The sequence below is a fragment of the Dermatophagoides farinae genome, chromosome 2 (genome assembly GCF_024713945.1).
Source record: "Dermatophagoides farinae isolate YC_2012a chromosome 2, ASM2471394v1, whole genome shotgun sequence".
Taxonomy (NCBI): Eukaryota; Metazoa; Arthropoda; class Arachnida; order Sarcoptiformes; family Pyroglyphidae; genus Dermatophagoides; species Dermatophagoides farinae.
This window is the reverse complement of record NC_134678.1, coordinates 1,350,824-1,373,457: the sequence shown is the minus strand read 5'-3', so window position 1 is coordinate 1,373,457 and position 22,634 is coordinate 1,350,824. Positions and strand designations below refer to the sequence as shown.

The following is a 22,634-nucleotide window of genomic DNA, read 5'->3' as shown; positions in this document are numbered from 1 at the left end:
ATGTGTCCACAAATAATCTTTTAAAGAGCCGCAGGTTGGCCGTTGGTTGCGGTTGGTTGGTTGGTTATAGTGATTTAGAATCAAAAATGACACAAAAATCTTAATGCACTTCAGAATAGAGATTGAAAAATTCTTAAAACAATTTCCTTTGTTGAACGATCATGGCAATAGTTTTACTTGGATTGAATGATTGGTAATGTTATTAATTTCATGAATCTGAAATTTTCAACGCATTTTATAATCAATTTATAGAAAGTCCAAATAAAATCTAAAATAACCAAAATAGAGTCGAGGTGACATTACTGATTCGAATGACGTTGATGATTTGATGATCATTAGAAAAAATTTAAATTGATTTATTTTGGAAATTTTTTCGGTCATTTGCTGCACATTTATTGCAGTTTTTTGCCATTGTTTTTTAGCGCGCTTGATTTTTATTCAAATTTTTTTTAAGCAATGAAAATTCCTTAATTTTTTTAAGGCCTCGCGTTTTTCATTGACTTTGCACAAGGCCTCGCGATTTTCCGGGCCGGCCCTGTATATATACGATATACGATATATATACGTCTGGACAATTTTGTTGTTCATTCATTTATTTTTGGCTGTCCATTTTGTTGTCCATTTTATGTGATTATTGATATTTTCAACCGATAATAATAATGATAATAATGGAAAACACAACTTTTTCCATTTCATTTGTATTTGTCTAGTTTATTATTTATTCCATTTAATATTGGATATTGATATCTGTGTATTTGTTTGTATGTGTGTGTAGATCATTCATATTCATCATCATCATCATCATAAGAATCGTGAAATTGATTTTCATAATGTAATGTTTTCATTTTTTTTTTTTTTTGAATAATATAAAGTTTTAAAGCAATTTTTGTTGCTGTTGTTGTCATTGTTGATATTGTAGATAATTTATTTGCAATTGAAGTGCAGTCTGTGTGTCCAGTATCTGTAGTTTTTGTCTTTGTCCATTTGGAATTTTCGTTCATTAATCTTTATGTCATCATTATTATTATTATGAAAATGTTTTGCATCTGTATTTGTTTGTTTGTTTGTTGTATTGTCTGCTTAATCAATCATAAGATTTCAAAAAATGTTTTTCTTGTCTGTTTCTCATTCTGTTTCTGTTTATTTTTGCAGATGAATCGTAATGCATTACATTTAGCTGCATTATCCGGTAATGGTGACATCTATCGTCGTTTGATTGAACTTGGTTTTGATTCAAAATCAATTGATCAGAAAGGAAAAACAGCTGAACATTATTTACGTAATAATCCGGCAATAGCATCAACAGAACTGCCGGAATTGTTATCATTATCGACAACAACACCAACATCAGTGACTAATTCACGAACATTAGGAAAATTATCGAAAACAACACCAACAGCTGCAGCAGTGGCAGCAGCATCAGCAGCAGCAACAGCAACAACAAACGTGACCAATTCACCAGGTAGTGATAATATTATCACCACTACTGGTAATAGTGTTGTATTATCTTCTTCGGCAAAAAAAATTGGTGCTAAACCAAGTCGTTTGCCTGCATTACCTAATAAACCATCAAGATCTACAGATAGTGAATCAATTACATCGAATAAAGAAGATGTTTGTGAAACGGAAAAAATATCTGAAAATAATAATGACGATGACGATGATGATCAAGACAATAATCGTTCTAAATTATCTGTCATTGAAAATGAAAATAAAACAATGGAAACAACGACAACGAAAAATGTTTCAATCGACAATAATAATGATGATGATGATGGTGAAATTGTTTCCATCAAACAACAAAGGTAATGTACGAGATTCTATAAATAAACACAAACACACACACACAATACACAAGAGAGATACGAAAATACTGGAATGGAAACATGGAATTTATTTATTTATTTTTTTTTTTTTTTGATTTTCATAATGTGTAAATCATCATCATAGAAAATTTCAATTCCATGTAAATAAAATTTCTTCTCATTCGTAGACACAATGAATGAATGAATGAATGAATGGAAAAAAAATCAAAGATTTGAAAAATTTCAATTTGATTTGATTTGATTTGATTCGTGCTCTGATATAATATTCTCATCAGCTACTTGTACACACAATCTTTATTGATTTTTCTTTTTTTTTAGTTTCTAAAGATAAATAGATTCTTTATTTAATGGGACATATTGAATTTTTTCTTTTTCTTTTTTGCTTTTGCCTAATGGAAATCAAATACTTGTCGTTTATGCTAAGATAGGATCAAATTTTCCCCTTCAAAAAAAAAAAATTTTTTTTTGAAGATCGAAATTGAATTGTGTGTGTGTGAGGATTATTTTTGTTGTTGTTATTGTTTTCCAATAGTTCAAACTAGATTGATAGATATATATATTCAAATATTTAAGAGACTATTTAATGGTCTAAGTATGCATGCAATTCATTCATTCATTCATTCATCCATGCATTGAAAATTTTGCATCAAATTTATCTTTGGAAAATTTAAGTGGACTTAAATTTTCGATTTTCTTTCGTTTTTCGTTTTGTTTTGTTTTTGTTTTTTGTGTTACACTTGATCACGAAATTTGAAGAAAATCCACTTTGAATTCAGTCTGTCTGTCTGTCTGTTTTCAGTCGATTTATCTATCTCTAAGTCCAGCAAGCAATTGTGTATATGTGTGTGGTGTGGTTTTGTAAAGAATTTAAAAAAAAAATCTTTTTCAAGTGAGATTCATCCATTATTTTTACTTTGGATTTTTCACTAGCATGGGAAAAAAAATTCATTTCCTTTACACTCTTGCCAGAATGATTTGTTCGTTTTTGCCAAAAAAAAGAAAAGAAAAGCAAAAAGAAATTTGTCTTTGTTTGAAAACACAAAATGTTTGGACTTGAATGTGTGTGTGTGTGTGTGTGTGTGTGTTTGTGTTGGTTATAGAGAAACGAAGCGAAGAAAAAAAAAAGAAAAATTTTACATTGATCCACAATAATCAATATCAATAGAATTTTTTTTTTCGTTTGAAAATTTTTTTTTCCCGTTTCTTTCATGTGGTTTGTTGTTGTTTGTGATGATGATGATGATGATTGAGCAATCGAGAAAAAAAAACTCATTCAAAGAAAGATTTTTTTTTTTGTATAAAATCAAAATCCATGTTGCAAACAAGCGATGAATCATTATTCCCAAAAGCGTAGACTATATATATATATTTTTTTTCATTTTGAAGTTGAAAAATCGAAAAATATCGTCATCGTCGTACTTAGTTCATTAGTTAGTCTTATCATCATCAATGATTTAAGTTTTCAACCATTTTCTCAATAATCACCTTTGATTTTTTTTTCTCCAACTTACTTCAAAGGTTCACATTTTATCAATTCAATCATTAATAATTTCTTCTTGTTTTTTTTTCCAGAATCAACAACGACGATGCGAACGTGACACCAGATGATGATGAGATTAAAGATTCAAACGACGGTTCCCAAAAGACGAATCAAATGATAACTACTACTACTACTACTACTACTTCTTCTAGTGAACAACTAATCGATGAAAATAAATTATTGGATGAAATTAGTTCATCATCACAAGTGCAACAACAACAACAACAATCCATTAATAATGTTCTCGTTGAAAATGATGATAATGTTGGTGAACCTGATTCCAATAAAGGTGATTCAACGACAATTGTTGTCGAAACGGAAAATGAATCGATTCCTTTCAATAATAATGAAGATTCCAACAATGAAATCATACAAAATAACAATAATAATGTAAATGATGATGATGTGAACATGACAGATTCTTTATCAGAATCGAATCAAGAGCAAAGGCAAGAAATAAAACAACAGCAACAACAACAAAAAGAATCAGTTATAATTTATTCAAGAATTGATGATGGTAATATTTCTGATAGTGAATCTTTATGGACAAAAATTGATGATTCTGAATTGGAACGATCGGATAGTAATAAAAATTCTGAAAATATTAATAGTAGTAGTTTAGATGATGAAGATGTAGAACAACAACGATCAAAAAATATTGTTGACGATAATATTAATGATGATGATGATAATATTAACGATACAATCGATGCAAACATTTCTGTTATCAAAGAAGAAGATGAAGAAGATATGGAAGAAGAAGAAAAAGAAGAAGAAGGAGAGAAAAATAAACCACTAATGGAACAGCAAAATGAAATGAATGTTAATGAAGCTATGAAATCCAATGAAATGGCCGATAAAAATGATGATGGAGATGAAAAACAAAAACAAAACGTTAATAATAACGATAACCAGCAAGAAAATCTTGAAAGTTCATTTGTTTCTGAACAGCAGCAAGAACAACAAGAGAATTCGTCCATGAAAATTGATCAACAAAATCAATCGGACAATAATAATAATAATAATCTAACCAACGATGGTAAACAAATTCAAGATGGCAATAATAATGATCCCAAAGGAGAAAATGAAAATGAATCTAATTCTACCAATAAAGAATCAGAACGAATTTCAAGCAATAATGAAAATCTAGTTGAAACTCTAGAGATTAAAAAAGATGTTGATACTACTATTGAATCGTCAAAAATAATTCCAGATAAAATTCCTGATGAAAATAATTTAGAAATGGATGAAAATGAAATTGCAAAAAACATTACTGATGATAATGATGTACCTGTTAGTAATAATGTGGTGGATGATGATGAAAACATTAAATCATCTTCCAATGAAATTGATAATGAAAATTCAAATCAAATTATTGTTGACGAAAAAATCAATGATAAAAATGAAACGGTAGAATCTGAAGTCAAAAAAGATCAACAATCTGATGGAATGGAAGATTCGAATGAAGAAAAACTTCAAAAAATGATTGATAGCTCAACGAAAAGAATTTCGGCCAAATCAAACGTTCCTGATATGAATCATGGTATGATCTATCGATTTTTATGAATTTTTTTTTGAAAATTTATTTAAATGTTTTTTTCCATCCATTCGAAAGATCGCCTGAATGAATTGATAAAAGGTTGGCTTGATGATGGAGATCTGATCCGTTTGGAACATGTTGTTATTGCCGGTCAAGGACATCGATTATTAAATATCGATTCTGATAACAAACAAGTTCAAGATTTTCTGAATTTAATACCACATTATATGGAAAAGATAAAAAAAATTCATGAATCAGTGATCAAGGGCAATTTTGAAGAGGTGCAAAAAACATTAACACGTAAACGATTTGCATTATGCCGTGATCAATATGGTAATTCACCATTACATTTAGCCGTTCTACATGGTCACGTTGATATTTTGCTATACATTATCACTCAATTTCCAGAAACAATTGATGGGCCAGATAATGTAATCAAATTTTTGTTATTTTGAATTTTTTTTACTGAAAAAAAAATTATAAACAAAAAATTTTCTTTTTTTTATTGTTTTTAATCATCATCATCATCATCATCATCGGCAACAATAACAACAACAACAACAATAGGATGGACGAACACCATTCCATTATGCGGCCGTTTTGCCCGATAAGCAAATATATCAAATTCTTGAAGCGGCTGATGCTAATAAAAACCAAAATGATAGATATGGTTTCACTCCGGTTGACTATTTGACTAACGGAAAATTGACGATTCGGGATTTGCTCATTAAATATAGTGATAAAGAAGATGATGTAGAGAAAAAAAATAAAGCTGATCTTTGGGAAAGGCCGCCAACGCCAGAAATCGTGTCACGTATGTGTTATCATTTTCTATATCTATCTTTGTACTAACAAGATTTTAAATTTTGTTATTTCTGTCTCCCATTCCAGAATTGACTCCTGAAAGCGGTTCGGCTCCTTCTTCAGCCAATGGTGGTGCTGATGTTGATGGTGGTGGCAATACACAGAAAAGAGCTTCTACTATTGATATGGATGAACAAAAATTATTAATGCCAAAGGCAGATGATCAATCAATGATCATAAATGATACGAAAGATAAAGAAAAAGAGATACAAGTTCTTCAAATTGAACCAAGACAAATGTATGATGATGATACTAATAATGGAGAAAAAGAAGAGCCACAGACAATTATAAATGGTAATGATTTAGGATCTGAATCAAATAAACTGGACAATACATCCGCTAGTAGTATAAATAATGATGGTGAAACAGTAATTGAATCATCGGAGAATACTAAAGAAAAACCAATATTGAAACGGATGGAAACATTCGATTCTAATAATAATAATGATAATAGTAATGGAAAAAAATCTAATGAATCAAAATCACCAGTGGATGATAAAATATTTGAAACATTATCATATGAATTTAATCAAACGCTTCGAAATGAAAAACTTCGTCTACGTGAAAGTATTGATCAACAAATTGAAAATTCTGATGTCATTAAAAAAGGACAAAATGGTAGCGTTATTGATAGTATACAAAATGCTCAAGCATCACAGCTGAAAATTACCAATGGTTTATCGGCATCTGGTTATGATCTTACACAGATTAAAGATGAACATGGCCGTACTGTATTACATTTAGCCGCTGCTAAAGATCAAAAACGTAACATTTTCTATAAAATGTTACGTCAAGCCAAATATTTGGTTCCTGAACTTGATTCTAAATATCGTACCATACGAGATATTGCCGTACAGAATGGAATCAAAAATAATCTTCAAGTTATTGATCAATTTATTATTGATTGTTTCCTAAATGAAGATGCTGATTATCTTAAATTATTATTACTTGAAGGTTATGCTACATTATTGACTGTTGTCGATTCTGAAGGAAATGATGTAATATCATTATTGGAAAGAAATAATATAACTTCAATGCAAACGTTTATACATGAAGCGGCTGAATTACAGGTAAAATATAAATCGAATGTATTCATTTCATCATTAATTTTTTTTTACTGGCCATGAATAGAAAATGAGAGATGAATTACATACATTCATTCGCAATGGCTATTTGGAAGGCGTTGTCGGTCTGGTGGATAATAATTCACAATTAGTTATAGCTAAAAGCAATCGTGGCCGTACATCGCTTCATTTAGCCGTTCTTTTTGGCAATTTGGATATTATTGAAATCTTGATCAAAGTAAATCATAAAGTCATCAATATACCTGATAATGTAAGTCGATTTTTTATTTATCATCATTTTGATGTTTAAATTCAAAATTTGATTATCGATTTACTTATCGATATTTATGTAGTTGGGACGTACACCATTACATTATGCAATGGCAATGAGTAAAATGGAAGAGATGGGCCGTATTCTTATACATTCTGGTGCTGATAAAGCTATACGAGATGTCGTATGTATCTCTTTTGATTACTATATTTCTATTTCTAACCTTTCTTTATTTTTAATACAGAGAATGAGAATACCAAGCTATTATTTCGTTTACAAACAAGATATTCGTGATATTAAACGTGAAGAACAAAATTTAACCATTTAAATGTTGTTGAAAAGAAAAATTCTATTGTCATATTGATTTAGAATTTAAAATATAGCATAAAAAACAATATATTATTCTTATTCTTAGTTGTAATTGAAATCAAGTTCAACAACAAAAAAAATGAATTATTCTCAATAAATTCGATTTTCAGTCTTTATTGTCGTGTATAGTTTTTTTTCCATTAACAGATGGCAGCACATCCATTAAATTCAATTTTTTCATAATTTCAAGCTAAAAGTGCTAAAATGAAGATAAGATTGTTTACATGAAACGAATTTTATTTGTTTCAGAAAAGCTTTATATGTAAAGAATCGAAATCGAAGATTGTATAGCAAAAAAAAAAACAATATAAAGAAGAGTTATTAAAGAATCACTGGATAATGGAGAAAATTTTCTGTTAATGAATGAATAGGGTGTGGAGAGTTAAGAATCAAACATTGCCAAACATTGGAAATTGAATTGCAACACAGAAATCAAACACGACTGAACTTGAGACCAGCTAGAATTTCAGTATAAAACAAAAAAAAATGAATATTAAAAAAATTTTTAAATAAAATTCCATTATCATACCTTCATCATTAGAATAACAATTTTGACAATGTAACTTATTATTTCTTACTCGAACATCAGTGCCAACGGTACCATTGCCTTTAATTTTGAATAAAATGATAACGAGTTACTTATAACGAAGAAAAAAAACCAAATTTTACTTACCAAGTTGAATGTTACAAACAGAACACCGGAAACAATTAATGTGATAATAAAGAGAAAGTGATTCAACGACCATGGCCGCACAACCTTTGCCCAATTCATCACCACATTTTGAACATTTCTTTTTTCCCGACACTGATAAATATCCAGGACAATTTTTATTATTAGCTGCCATATTCGAAACTTGTGATGATGATGATGGTGGTGGTGGTGGTGGTGGCTGGTGCATTCTTTGTGTAGATTGTCGTAATTCGGCTTCCTGTATGACCCAATGATTTGGATTATAGCCATTGGCTCCATAACGACTTGTTGTTGGCAGACGTGTTGCATTATTCGGCATCGTGGATTGTTTCGAAACGGGAACAGGTTTCATCATATGTGCATTTCCAGTCGAACCCAAATAAGGCTTAGGATAATAAAGATATTGAGAATTTACATATAGTGGATTCAAGGGATAATATGATGGTTGAGGTTGTGTTTGGAAAATGGGCTCTGGTGGTGGATAAAAACTCACCAGATCATCTCTAGCCGGTAACATCATTGTTTCAGGGCTATCAAAGCAATAAATCAAAATCATTAGTTAAATTTGATGATTAAATTATATTATACTAACCTGTTTTCATAATTATGAAATGTTTGAGAAGTGGTAATGATTTGATTCTGATATACCGGATGATGATCATCAGATGCCGGTGGCATTGTTGTCTGTATCGATTTGGTTATCTGAATTGGTGGCAATCCAACATCATCTGAAATCGTGTGAAGATAACTACCAGTTTTGCCTGTTGTCATAGGTATTTTATTGTCCATCAAAAATTCATGTTTAGAGCTACTATCAAAATTACCATGTAATGATGTAATGTTTGAATAATGATCATTTGGATAAGGTGCAACCATTGATGGATGTTTTATTGAAGTAGTTGTTGTCGTCGTTTGTAAGGGTGGTTGATTCTGATAAATCTGTTGTTGTTGTTGTAATAATTTTTGACTTGCATTACGAATAGCATCAGGATCAGCGATAATTTCATTGGATAATATTGTTTGTGATTGGACATTTGGTGGTTGTTGATGAACATAGGAGGAGGCAGTGTTCGAATGAATCAATTGTGTCGGATGTTGATGTTGATTGGTAGCTAGTGAAGGAACATTTTCATAAATATTATTCATTGATGATTGTTCACGTTGTGATCGTTCGACAGAATCATTCATGGTTGTTTTATTATTAATCACTGGTTGTTCATTCATTTTCATCGCCTGATTTGGTTGTGATGATTGTGTTTTTGGCGTTTGAATTTTCAATGGTTGTGATGATTTTTGTCCTATGGTTGCTTTGGTCGTTGCTGTTATCGTTGGTGATGATGATGGTTGTGGCTGTGTTTGATCGATCGTAGTTAAAGTGTTTGTTTCGAGTTTTTCTTTGAAATTGTAAACAACTGAATTGGTCGGTTGATTTTTGCATGTCAAATAATAATGATCTTCATTATTATTGTTTATGTTGTTGACTGGTTTGTTAACATTTTGTATCGGTTTATTATTATTAGCTGATTTTTTGATAGAAGAATCGTTGTTTCCATTGTTATTAGCATTTTTATTCTGTAATGAAGAACTGGAAACAGAACTTGAAGCTGCCAATCCATGTTTAGGCTGTGAATTAATATTAGACAATGACTTTGATCGTTCAGCGGCCAATTTTGCTCGATTTTGTTGTCGTTTAAGGTTAGCTTCAGCTGCACGTCTAGCTGCTTCTTCTTCTTGTTTGGCTAAAATTTCGAATGTATGAAGTTTTGCTTTAAATGATCTTTCTTGATCTATCCTTAATTTTTCCAATTCTTCATCCAATTCTTCTTCATCATCAATTTCAAAGCTACTATTCTGTGTATTTGGTACATCATCTTCATTTGATGAAGAATATTTTCTCGCTAATTGTTGTTGTTGCAAATTTTGATGGCTTGATTTCCAATCATTGATTGGCACATGAACTTTTTTGTCCGAATGAACAGGTGAATCATTTTTGCCACTATCAGTGACAGAATAAGGCGATGCTTTCTGAATTCCTTTAGAATGATGATCATCTTTATCAATATTGGATGATTTATTTGGTTTCTGCTGTTGTTGTATATCACATTGTTGTTGTTGTTCAGATTTGACACTAAATTCTTCCAGAAGTGATGTATTAAAAACGACAACTTCACCAAGACCATTTCTAGACATTTTATCCATATTCATGTCATCAGTTGAATTGTTCATTTCCATGAAACGATCCAAATTGGTTTTCGTCTTTGATTGTTCATTTACAGTTGAATTCGAATTTTTTGATCTGCTGCTCTCCATATTCGGTCGTGAAACATTTGACTCACCATTCGTTTTGGTCATTTCATCTAAATACTCTTCTAAATGGTTGGATGAGAAAAAAATGAATGCCAAACATTAATTACAATGTGTATTAATTAGGACACAATCATTAATATAATCGCATTTTAGATAAACTTCAAAATGTATTATATTTGCAGTTTTTTTTTGGCATGCATAAGTGAACGTGAGCAATGTTTGTGTGTATAGGCTACAACAAACAAATAATATAACTCTATCTTAGGTGATATCACCTGAGTAACACAATAAAATTTACACAATGTATATGTTGATGACTAACCTTTTGTCGACATAAACTCTGTTATTTGAGAATTATTAAAATCATCTTCCAAATCTGGATCAATGTATTTATGTAGATTATAGCCAATTCTGGCGCCTGACTTAGCTTTTTCATTTAATATCTCAGAAAATGTTTTCGTTTTACGATTAGGATTACGTGGCAATGCTTCATCTAAATAATGGAAAAAAAGTTAATAATAATTCGTTTTATTTGAAAAAAATGTAGACAAGCTCGGTCAACCATACACACACACAAACCTTCTGAATGATTTTTCGTCAACTTTCGCTTGGATTTCCAACTCATCAGATTATTTTGCCATTCTTCTTCAACTTCTTTAATTTTTTCTTTGGTAATCTTTTCTTCTTCCGCTAATTTTATCTGTTCAACGGCCTATTTATTACAAGAAAAAAAGGGAAAATTGAAAAATAAGTTTCAGAAAAAAAAATAATCAACATACCGTTTTTGAAAGTTCATTTTTTTGTATCTTAACAAATTGTAATGGATCAATTGGTGGAATTTTGATCTCCGGTCTAATGACAGCCGAAACACGATGCGTTGTAATGCAACCGATTGGTGGCGGTAGATGGGAATTACTATTTTGTCGATTACTACTACCATTAAGACTACTATTTGTTGATGAATTATCCGAATCTTCGGATGATTCAACCGAATCTGATGATCGATAAGATTCTTTCCAGCTTCCACGTTCGGAAGCATTATGAGACATTGTCAACATTTATGAAAAGGGATTTTTTCCTACTTGAATTCTTTGTCAATGAAATAAACAAAATATCAAATTTTTTTTCAAAAATATCGTCGCTTTTGACCAAAAAAAAAAAAAATCTAAAAAGTCATGATCATTATTGTCGTTGCCGTATCAGGTTTAATTGATTGCCACGGCTATTTATGACCATAGTAACAAAAATTGATGACAATCTGATTTTGTTGATGGGGTTATGTTGATTTTGGTTGCCGTTGTATTTATCAAGGTTAATTATAAGAATCATCAATGCATTGGTTGAATAGTAAACACACAGAAACATAAGCACAAAGGTTCTTTTTTTGCAGTAAAAAAAATCTTAACTAGTCATCAGATAAAAAAGATACCAGCGGTTATTATTATTGACGTGGCCAGTTTTTTCTTGTTTTAATTTGAATTTTTCAATTCAACAATAATGAACATTAATTGTTTATGAAAACACAATTAAACCACGAAGAATCGAATGACAAAATTTCTATTTGTTTTCACAAAATATTTTCCATCATTGTTGTTATGGATTCACGCAAACAGTTTTTTTTGTTGTTGTTGTTGTTGTTGATCAAATATGATGAGATTATATTTAAAAAAAATGCTGTTTACGTTTCTATTTGATTTTTATTGATTGACGGATGGATGAAATGGATGTTTGGTTAGTGAATGATTGGTTGGATTAAATGCCAGATTGTTTTTTTTCCTGTTGATTTAATTGCTTCTTTTTGTGGTTTTCTTTCTCGCTCGACATACAAACAACAAATGAAATGGCGCAATGTTGGCAAACAAACAATCTATATGTATACAAAAAAAAACAATTATTTTCAATTGAAAAAAAGTCTAAATGGAAAAAAATTAATGTTGTTTTTATTGCTTTAAAATTAGTTTTATCATCATCAAATATAATGGGCCCCGTTATTTTATCATTATTATAATGGAATATTGATCGTCGGCAATAATAAAAAAGGAAAAGAAAACAACAATAATAACACACGTTTCATTTACCATTTGTTAATTATTACATCATCGATACATATGGAAATGAAAATAATAAAAAAAAAAAATAAAAATAAACGGCTATATGCGCGCATGTATCGATTGTGTAAAATCTTTTTGTTTTTCTTCAATTGAATTCATTCATTCAATGAAATGAAGGTCCTATGATCATGAAACATTCAAATTATTTATCGGAAAATTTTTTTTTGTCCACGCACACACACATTCAGCACACTTGACATTCAATAATTATATTTGATATAACCGATGAATCATAAAATCGAGAAAAAAAAAATTCGGTCGTGACAACCCTCAGAAAACGATATAGTAAGCAAAAAATAAATGAAATCAAACAAACTATATATACATTTTTTTTCATATCGTCTCATAACAAACACACATACATATGGAATGAATAAATAAATATATAAAAAATTTATGCTCTCCATACACATTATTATTTACACAACACTGTTGATGACCACACACACACACACAACAACAACACAAACATCTGTAAGATGTGAATTGAAAAAACAAAAAAAAACCAAAAACAAATAAATATAGAACAATAACACCTGTTGATAAGATTGTGATATTAATGATTATGATGATGATGATGTTCAGAACATAGGAAAAAATAACTTATGTAGTCCATTAATAGATAATCATCATACATACACAATACACACGCACTTAAACAACAATAGATGATTTTTGTTACGTTGGATTCTATTGCCAAAATATTTTAAATACAGACAAAAAAAAAGGATATTGAACAACAACAACAAAAAAAAACAATATGGAGCATTTCAAATTGGTTTGTTTTTTCATTCAACATAACCAAACCGAAACCAGAAATATATTGATATATATTGCTATGTAGAAAAAAAAAATTAGACACACCGTGACAATAATAATTGTTGACAATTTGAAAAAAAATTCATTGCATGCATGTATTTAATATACGGAAGTATGCCTTGTTGTCTGTTGCTATCCATAAAGATTCGGTATCTGATCACTTGTTGTTGTTGTTGTTGTATACACTAAATATAATTATAGTAGTATAATAAAGGCTGCAAGGTAAATCTTTTACACACATATACACACGCAAATGATAAAGAAAATTATCCATGCTATTGTAGGACAATTTACATTACACATGCAAGTGATCTACATGTTCATATTCTTGAATTTCTTTTGATGATTCATGGACAAAAAAAAAGAAGCGATTCGATAATCATCAATTGATTAGATTTGAATGATGATAACATGAAGAATATCATGAATAGAAGTAGTACAAATACAAAAAAAAACAACGTTTGATATACCTTGATTGATGTTTATTGTAAACATGGAAAAATCATATATCATATAGGAATGGATTAATAATAATAATATAATTTAATATGCTAGTGTAGATGCACGCTATGATCAAAAATACAAAAAACAAAAAAAAACACATTGGAAACATAAATGAAATGGCGAGCTAGTGAAAGAAACAGAGCAAAAATATTCGAGAAATAAAAATCAACCAGACTATGACGATAATGTTGATGATGATGATGGTGGCTTTGTTGAACAGGTTCGGTGAGTGAAAATATAAAATGAAATAACGGTTCATATGTAGCCACACAATTCAACAACTAATGTCGAGAAACTCTTAAAATAAACTTTTTTTCAAACCACCATCAACATTGGACAACAACAAGACATTTTTTTCTCTCTTTCTCTCTCTCTCTCTTTTTCCAAACTTTTCGGGCGTATAATACACAATGTGTGTAATGTGTCTCGTTTCTATCCATCGATCATTCAGACGAATTTTTTTTTTCATTTCATTTGTTCGTTTGTTCATTCAAAATTGATAAAACCCGTACCGGGTGTATCGGTCAGTCGGTCGGTCGGTCGTTCGGTAAGTCAAATTGACGGACAACTAACAACTATGTACTATTGTTAATCGAGATTATATCTCTTTATACACACACACACACTAGATTAATAGTATTCAACAGATAAATATCGGACATCTAATCAAAAAAAAAGACGAAAAATGAAAAGAAAAACATATAAAGAAGGATTAAAGATATCAGCAAACGAGTAGAAAAAAACCAGGAAAAAAAGTAAAAGCTATGATGATGATGATGAACTGTTGGATCCAAATGATGATCGTTCTCTTTTTTTTCATCATGCTGTCGATTCAAGTTCTTCAACAACAACAACAACAGCGAAAAAAAACAATCTTTGAAAAAAATGGTTCCATGCTTCAAAGAGATATCATAGTTGCTGTGAATGAATTTACTCTTGTAATATTTAACCAAAAAAAAAAAAAAAAAAACAACTATAGAAAACTAGGACATACACATACACACATATATATGAAAATGTCAAGTAGCTGAAAAAGACAGCTGTCTTGTTGTTGTTGTTGTTGTTGATGATCAAGTAAGAGAACAAAAATCGTCCAACCAACCGATTGACCGGCATCATTGACGATGATGATCATTTATGGGTACTAGTTGGCGCCATTCAAGATTTTCCATTTCGTTTATTTTATTTTATTTTATTTGTTACATGAAATAAATGAATATATATCAAAGAACAATCAAGAAAAAAGACATACACATACACACACACACAGATTCATTGATTGAATCTATTTTTTTATTATTATTATCATTATTATTGTTCATCCACAATTCAATATAAAATACAATTTAGATTGTCACACACACATACACACACATAGTTAGACAGAATGTGTAATCAGAACAGAAAACAAAATTGGGCCAACAAACAAAAAACAATGAAAAATTTAGTTTAATATAAAAAATATATAAAACGAATCAAAGAACAAAAGAATTTGATTTTTTTTCATATGAAATTTTTTTTCCTGTGACCGACAAAACAAAAAAAAACAAATCGGCCGCAACAGACAATTTTTTGAATGAATACACACACACACACAAAAAAAAATCCGGTATTAAAATTGAAACAAATGGATTCTGAATATGTACACATGCACAAAATGACAATTTTTTGTTATTTGGAGAATAAAAACAACAAAATGAAAACTGATTATCACCTTTTGATGAATCGAATGAGAAAAAATCGATAAAAAATCCGATTTGTCAATGCTAATAGAAAAGGAGAAGAAAAAAGTACAAAACAACAACAACAACAGCCATTTTCAATGGATAAAACATCATTTTTTTCAACAATAAATGACATACATAAGAGAAAAAAATTGATGCGGAAGTTATACAACAACAACAAATGTGATAAAATAGTAGTAGTGGTAGCGAAATGTTAAAATCATCATAATCAAATCATTAAATTACATTTACGGCAGCAGATGTTCAAAAAAAAAGATAATTTTTTTCATTCATCATTCAACAAACATACACACACACACAAAATACGACAATTTCAAATATTAATTTCACATTTCAAATCCAATTTGTCGATATAGAAGAAATAAATTAAAGAGATAGAGAGAGATGAAAGAAAAATTCAACATAATCACCTTACATCATCTTTTTTCACACTACCGTTTTGATTTTTTTTTCTCTTTACATCTCAACACCTGTGTATATATTCAATGCGAAAAAAAATGAAATTTACTACCGGTCAAAGTAAATGTCGTATTGATAAAAATCATCATTAAAATTAAGACAAATTTTCTTAATCACCATAAAATTGTATTAAAAGGATTTATTGTGGAAAAAAAACTCCATCATCATATATTAAGGACACATTTTAATATAAAAATGTTGACATGAATAAAATTGGATTAGATGGCAAAAATTTACGATTGAATGAATGGATGAAGAAAAACTTGGTGATCGTATTATACAAGGACTGAGCATTTGTTTCGACAGAACAAAAAAAAAGACTGATTTATTCATTCGATATATGAACAATTGATGTGAATTTTTCCGTTCCCAGAAATAAATTTTTTCTTCTCTGATTTTTCATATTAATCAATTGAATCATCGAAATTGATAGAAATATATCTCATTTGAATTTTTGGTAATTTCAACGGAGAAAAAAAAAGGAAAATTTAATTTCCTCTAAAATGTAATCTAGATTTCAATTTTGTCTTTTTTTTCGTTTTGTATTCAAAAATTTGAAATTCAATTTTGTTACACCTTGATTTCGTTAACATTTTGTCATTTGAAATGTATTTTTTTTTTTGTTTCAAAATCGAATAACAATGACAATAATAGAAAATCAAAAGGCGAAAAAAAAATCTGGATAAATCCAGATTTCACAAAAGAAAAACAATCACCTTTTTTCATCATCATCATCATCAGAAAAAAATAATAAGAAATCGAAATGACAAAATTAGAATCATTGACAGATAGATGATAAATGAATCGATAGATTTATAATCGAAAGATATTATTATTTTCATGATGAATGATTGTCTCAAAAATAAAAAATATTGAAACAATAACAACAAAAACATGTTATTTATACCTAAATTGCCACATACATATGTCCAACATGTTGTTGTTGTTGACCTCTTAATACCTGGACAAACAGAAAAAAAACTAGATTGATGACCGTTATAGCTTATAAAACAACAACAACAACGAAAAAAAATAATAATAAATAAAAACAAAAGAACGAACGATTTTGGACAGGTAATTACGCAACATCGGCATTAGCATCATCTACATCTACATTCATGGAGCCCCTTAATCAACCATCGATATTATTATTATTATTATGAAGCCAAATGAACGAAATATAAAGCAATGGCAAGAAATATATAAATCTATCGTCATGTAGAAAAAAAGTGTTCATCATAATCATCATCATCATCATTATTATTATAATCATCCTGGTTATAATCATCACGAATTCCAAAATGAATGAATGTTTTGGAAAACCAAAAACAAGTATATACCAATAATAATGCTTCATCATCATTCAATTCAATCAATTCATATAATACAAAATACGCGTGTAATAATTTTTTGTTCACTCGGAAAAAAAAAATTTTTTTTTGATCATGGAAAATGGAGAAAAAACATCTATGGTCAACCTGACAATGTAATGGAATAATTTTTTTTTCATTTTTTGATTATCTTTCATCATTATCATTCTCTCATTGTACACTGAATCTATTCTTATGTTATATATGGACAAACATCAATCAAAAGTAAATAAATCAAACTATCATATACATCACCAAATAAATGATTTGAAATGAAAAAAAAATAAATTTCAAATCTGATTACAATTACAGTCACATTCAAATACACACACACACAAAACAAACAAACAAACAGGCACGCATAAATCGAATTGAATCAAAATAAAAAAAAATCAAACAAAATATAAAATGACATGAATACAATTTTACCGTTATCATCATCATTCAAAAAAAAAAAAAAAAAATCAAAGCTCATCACACAAACACACACACAACACACATCTTCAAATCAACAATAGGATTAATTGATCGATTGTTTGTTGACCATTTTCATTGTTGAATCTATTCTGCCAAAAATAATAATAATAATAATAATAATGACCCGAAATGAATAAGAAAGAAAAACAAATCTAAACAAATAACGGACTTACTGTCCATGATGATGATGATGATGATACAATGACCATAAACAATGACCAACCAATGAATAAAAAAAAAACTGGCACCCAAATAGTAATGGATCACAAACAAAACAAACGAGTCCAAGTTTATTTAAACAAAATAGATAGATAGAGAAAAAGAGAGAAATAGAAATAAATATTAAAAAAACGAGGCCAAAAAACTATAATGAAAAAAAATTTCAAATTTCAGAAAGCAAAAAAAAAACAAAAAAAAAATATCGAGGTGAGTTTCTCTAGAAAACAACAAAAACAACAACAAAAATTCAACAACAACAACAATTCAATCATTCATTCAAATTCAATTCAATCACCATACTTATGCCACTGGAAATTAAAAAAAACAAAAAAAAAAACATATACCAGTTATTATGATTGATGTGATGTGTTGTGATGAGATTGTGTCAAAACAACAAAACCCACCTTAAGGTTAATTAAATTTTTTTTTCTTTTTTTCAAACTTTACATTTATATAATCACACACAAGTTCATCATTTACAATTATGTATTACATATATAAAAAAAAAAACAATAACAGAAACAGCAACACATCACTCTCTCACACACACATAAGCATCTTGACAATGTCAATAATAATTATTTATATAAAAAGAAAGACAAGTGACAGAAAAAAAAGAGAAAAATAATAATAATAAAAACCAGTAGTTTTGCTTTGTTCATAGTCAAACATTTTGACAATCATCATCATCATCATTTTGATCATTTGGACACAACTGGACAATCATTATCATCATCATCATCAGAATAAAAAAAAATGGATAAAAATAGCTTCAAACTAGATCAACAAAAGACAAAAAATGTGTGATGTATACATTTTTTTTTTTTTTTTTTTTTTTTTGGTTTATTAAAATACGTTTGTTACAAATATATAATTGTCATCATTTGAATTGGAAATTTTTTACCAAAAAAAAAAGATTAAGTTTCAAAAAAGACAAAACAAACAAACAAATAACATATAGATTATGAAGATGGATTCGGTCATCAGATTTTTTTTTGTTGGAGATTATAATCGTAAATTTAAACAAAAGATAATAATAAACATTTAATTGATATTGCCACAACAAAAGAAACTAAACAAAAGAAAAAACAAGTGAATCAACAACAACAAAAACAACAACAAGGCAAATAATCGTCCTAGAATATAATTGCGATCAAAAAAAAAAAAAAAAAAAATTAATTTTGACAACAGAACAGATTTAGCCTTAAAGGGAAATCAGTATGTTTTTTTTCTAATTTTGATTCGAATAAAATTATCTATAATCCAAACATATAATTGATGAATAATGATCACTTTTTTTCATTTCTGATTGAAACACGATGATGATGATGATGATTTTCCATCATCGTAATCGATAATCATTCTATAGATAGACATAATTTGATCATCAATTTTGATAAAAATAATTCATTATTAGTGAATTGGAAGAAAATAAAACAAAACAGACAAAAACAACAGCAACAACATTGCCTAACTTAAGGCTATTGAACAATTGATTTGATAAAAGAAAAAAAAATAATCTGACCAGCCTATCTTATAAATATTATATATAAATGAAATTCAAATCGGATATCGATTTCGATTAATCGATCAACTATCAAATCTAATGACACACACACAGACACACACACAAAACAACAATCAAGATTAAACGAAAATAAACCAGGAAATGACAATCTATTGATATAAATCACATCAATCATCATATTTAATAAATAAATAGGTGAAAGGAGGGTTAAATAATAAAAAGTTTTGGATTCTTTCTTTCAATGAAAAATGAAAACTCTAAAATCAGATTTTTCAATCCATCAGATTGATTGATTGATGAAAAACATTTTTGTGTGTCCAATAATAATAATAATGATAGATAACCAGGTATCCACTAATAATAATGTGTGTGTGTGTGTGTGTGTCATAGATATAGAAATAAAAAAAAAGACAACACGAACCTGTTATTATTATTGGAAACCAACGAATGAATGATGATTGGCTTTAGAGGATTTTAAGATTTTTTTTTGGCGATGATGGTGTTGGAAGAAAATGAAAGGATTTTTTTTATTAGAATTGAATGTGTTGAAATGGAAATTGAATTGAGACGCTGATCATGATGATAATGATGATGGATAATTATTTACTGATTGATGAAAATTTTTTGGGTGAAATTTTTTTTTTTTTTTTTTGGTTCCCGATGTTTGGATGATGATGGTAATTTTATAAAAATGAAAAAAAACTGAAATAGAAAAAACAAAAATTTGGTCATTGACCGGCCACAGAAACAAAAAAAAAAGAAGAAAAGTGTTTTTGGATGATCTGTGAACAAAAAAAAAAAATTCACAACAAACAAACAGTGGTGAAAAACTGAATTTTTCTTCAATTCTTATCCACAAAATAATAGTTATCAGTTATCATGGAATGATTTAGGTTTTCATTTCATTTCATCATGGATTAATGAATGACAAAATGATTATGGTCAATCAAAGATGAGTTTTTTTTCTGTTCATAAGTCAAAAGAAGATCTTTTTTATTTCTATTGCAGCTAAAAATATCAATACAAAACCAAACTGGCAATAATAATAATCATCATCATCATCATCATCATTACAAACAATCAATGTTGAAAGAAAAAACAACAACGATAATAATCATTGTATAGTTGTCATTTTATCATCATCATCATCATCATTGATGATAGAGTGGAAAAAAAATATTACGTTTTTTAAACGTCACACACACACACACACATACAAACAAACAAACAGATGGATTGATTGGCATCCAGACACACACACACACACTTTTGAACGGACACACAACGTTTAAAAGATTCCAAAAATATTTTTTTTCTTGTTATTTGAAAAGAAATTTTCTATAATTTTTTTTCTTTCTTTCTCAACAAAAAGATCAATGAATTTGATATGGATGTGTGTGTGTTTGGCTAGAAACGAAAACAAAATTGGATTGTGTTCAATAATCATAAATTGATTGATGAACGGATGTTGATGATAATAGAGCCAATCTATCGTTCATCATCGATCATCGATTCTATCAGAAAAAAAATGATCGATGAATGATGAGAGAAAGAGAAAAAACTATTGACAAACGGGTTGACATTGTTCAATTCTGCGGGCAGAAAAAAAAATGATGTTCACATTTATGGCTGCTGAATGGTCATCATGGAAATATTTTTTTTTTGTCGAAAAGTTGGGATTTACAGCATAACAACAACAACAACAAAAACAACAAATGTTCTCTCAAGAAATTTTCTTCAAAAAAATGGACATATTTTGTTGGTTGGAAAAAAAATCTACAACTCTTTTCTTCACGCAAGATTATTATTAAATTTTTTTTCTGTTCATTTAGGGATTTTCTCATCTTAAAAGTTTTTTTTTTGATTCGAAAAAAGGATGTCGAACCACAGTGTTTGTGTGTGTGTGTGAGAAATCCACATAAACGATGATTTCGTTTTGTTGTTGTTGATAATTGCAAACAATCATGAGAGGCAATGCAAATATACAAGTTATAGAATGGACCAAAACAAAGGCGTGGATAGTGATGGTTTCATCAAAAAAAAATAATGAGAAAATTTTTCAAAACTAATCAACAGGCTGACGATGTAATAATATAATAATATTTAATTGTACTAATCAACGTTTTTTTTCAAATTGAAAAAAAATATTTGCCTTTCAATCGATCCAGAAAATTGTCCGAGCAAAATTGATGATCAAACATTCGAATTTTCGAACGAAAATCAATTTTCAAACAAATGTGTTCGAATTTCGGGATAATCAAACAAAAAATTAATCGGTATTGACTAAATAAGAATTAAAAACTTTTTTTTGGTTTACATACCTTGAAACAATTAATTCATGATGTAATTAATTGACAATAATCATAATTTTTCATAGTTGGATTGTCATCATTTTTTGGATAACACAAATTTTTTTTAACAAAATGAAAATCAACAACAAACAAACATTATCTGGACACAAACAGCAGCAGCGGCAGAAGCATTAAAATATTTTGTCATTAGTTCCTTGTGTTTGTGTTGTTATGGACAACGATGATGATGATGATGATGATGATGGCAGCTGCTGTTGCTGTTGTTCATTCATTTCAACGTTGACCTTCTGACCGAAACAAAGTTCGTTGTTTGAATACAAACACAAATACACATAGACACACACAAACATTTCAATAAGATGTTCATATATATGAGTAATATAATATAATAACACATATATTTCACACAAGTAAAAATTTTTCTTTTCTTTTTTTTTTTGGCTACTCAAAAGTTTCAACGTGGGCCGTGTCTTTTCTCTCTCTTTCTCTTTATCTCTATCTATTCCCCTTCTTAAAATCGAAATCTTTATATGAATGAAAAAAAAAATACAACGAAGCCAAACAGTCTCTCTTTCTCTCTTCACGAATATCACACACAGATCGAAGACACAAAAAAAA

General features: G+C 28.9%; 2 protein-coding genes across 13 annotated transcripts in view; one reads left to right on the top strand and one right to left on the bottom strand.

Moving 5' to 3' along the window:
* The window catches only part of LOC124499260 (uncharacterized), a 30,439-nt gene extending 22,850 nt beyond the window's left edge, over positions 1-7,589 (top strand). The window contains exons 14-21 of the mRNA XM_075735717.1: positions 1,153-1,805; positions 3,399-4,909; positions 4,982-5,337; positions 5,474-5,720; positions 5,798-6,840; positions 6,902-7,105; positions 7,188-7,289; positions 7,350-7,589. Of these exons, the coding sequence (XP_075591832.1) occupies positions 1,153-1,805; positions 3,399-4,909; positions 4,982-5,337; positions 5,474-5,720; positions 5,798-6,840; positions 6,902-7,105; positions 7,188-7,289; positions 7,350-7,433 (4,200 nt within the window). The 3' untranslated portion in view covers positions 7,434-7,589. The remainder of the gene's footprint in view (positions 1-1,152; positions 1,806-3,398; positions 4,910-4,981; positions 5,338-5,473; positions 5,721-5,797; positions 6,841-6,901; positions 7,106-7,187; positions 7,290-7,349) is intronic.
* Positions 7,590-7,693: 104 nt separating this feature from the next.
* Positions 7,694-22,634, bottom strand: LOC124498934 (uncharacterized). Of its 12 annotated transcripts, XM_075735730.1 has the most exons (11): positions 22,026-22,611; positions 20,126-20,406; positions 11,252-12,339; positions 11,052-11,184; positions 10,795-10,965; positions 8,990-10,534; positions 8,758-8,926; positions 8,659-8,695; positions 8,148-8,550; positions 8,004-8,081; positions 7,694-7,932 (listed from the first exon to the last, which is right to left on the bottom strand). In XM_075735730.1, the coding sequence occupies exons 3-11, from the start codon at positions 11,528-11,530 to the stop codon at positions 7,907-7,909; spliced, it is 2,841 nt and encodes a 946-aa protein (XP_075591845.1). In that variant the 5' UTR covers positions 11,531-12,339; positions 20,126-20,406; positions 22,026-22,611; the 3' UTR covers positions 7,694-7,906. The 12 variants fall into 12 exon arrangements, with proteins under 12 accessions (XP_075591845.1, XP_075591843.1, XP_075591842.1 ...); XM_075735728.1 differs by lacking the exon at positions 20,126-20,406 and having other exon boundaries at positions 22,026-22,634; XM_075735727.1 differs by having other exon boundaries at positions 8,758-10,534.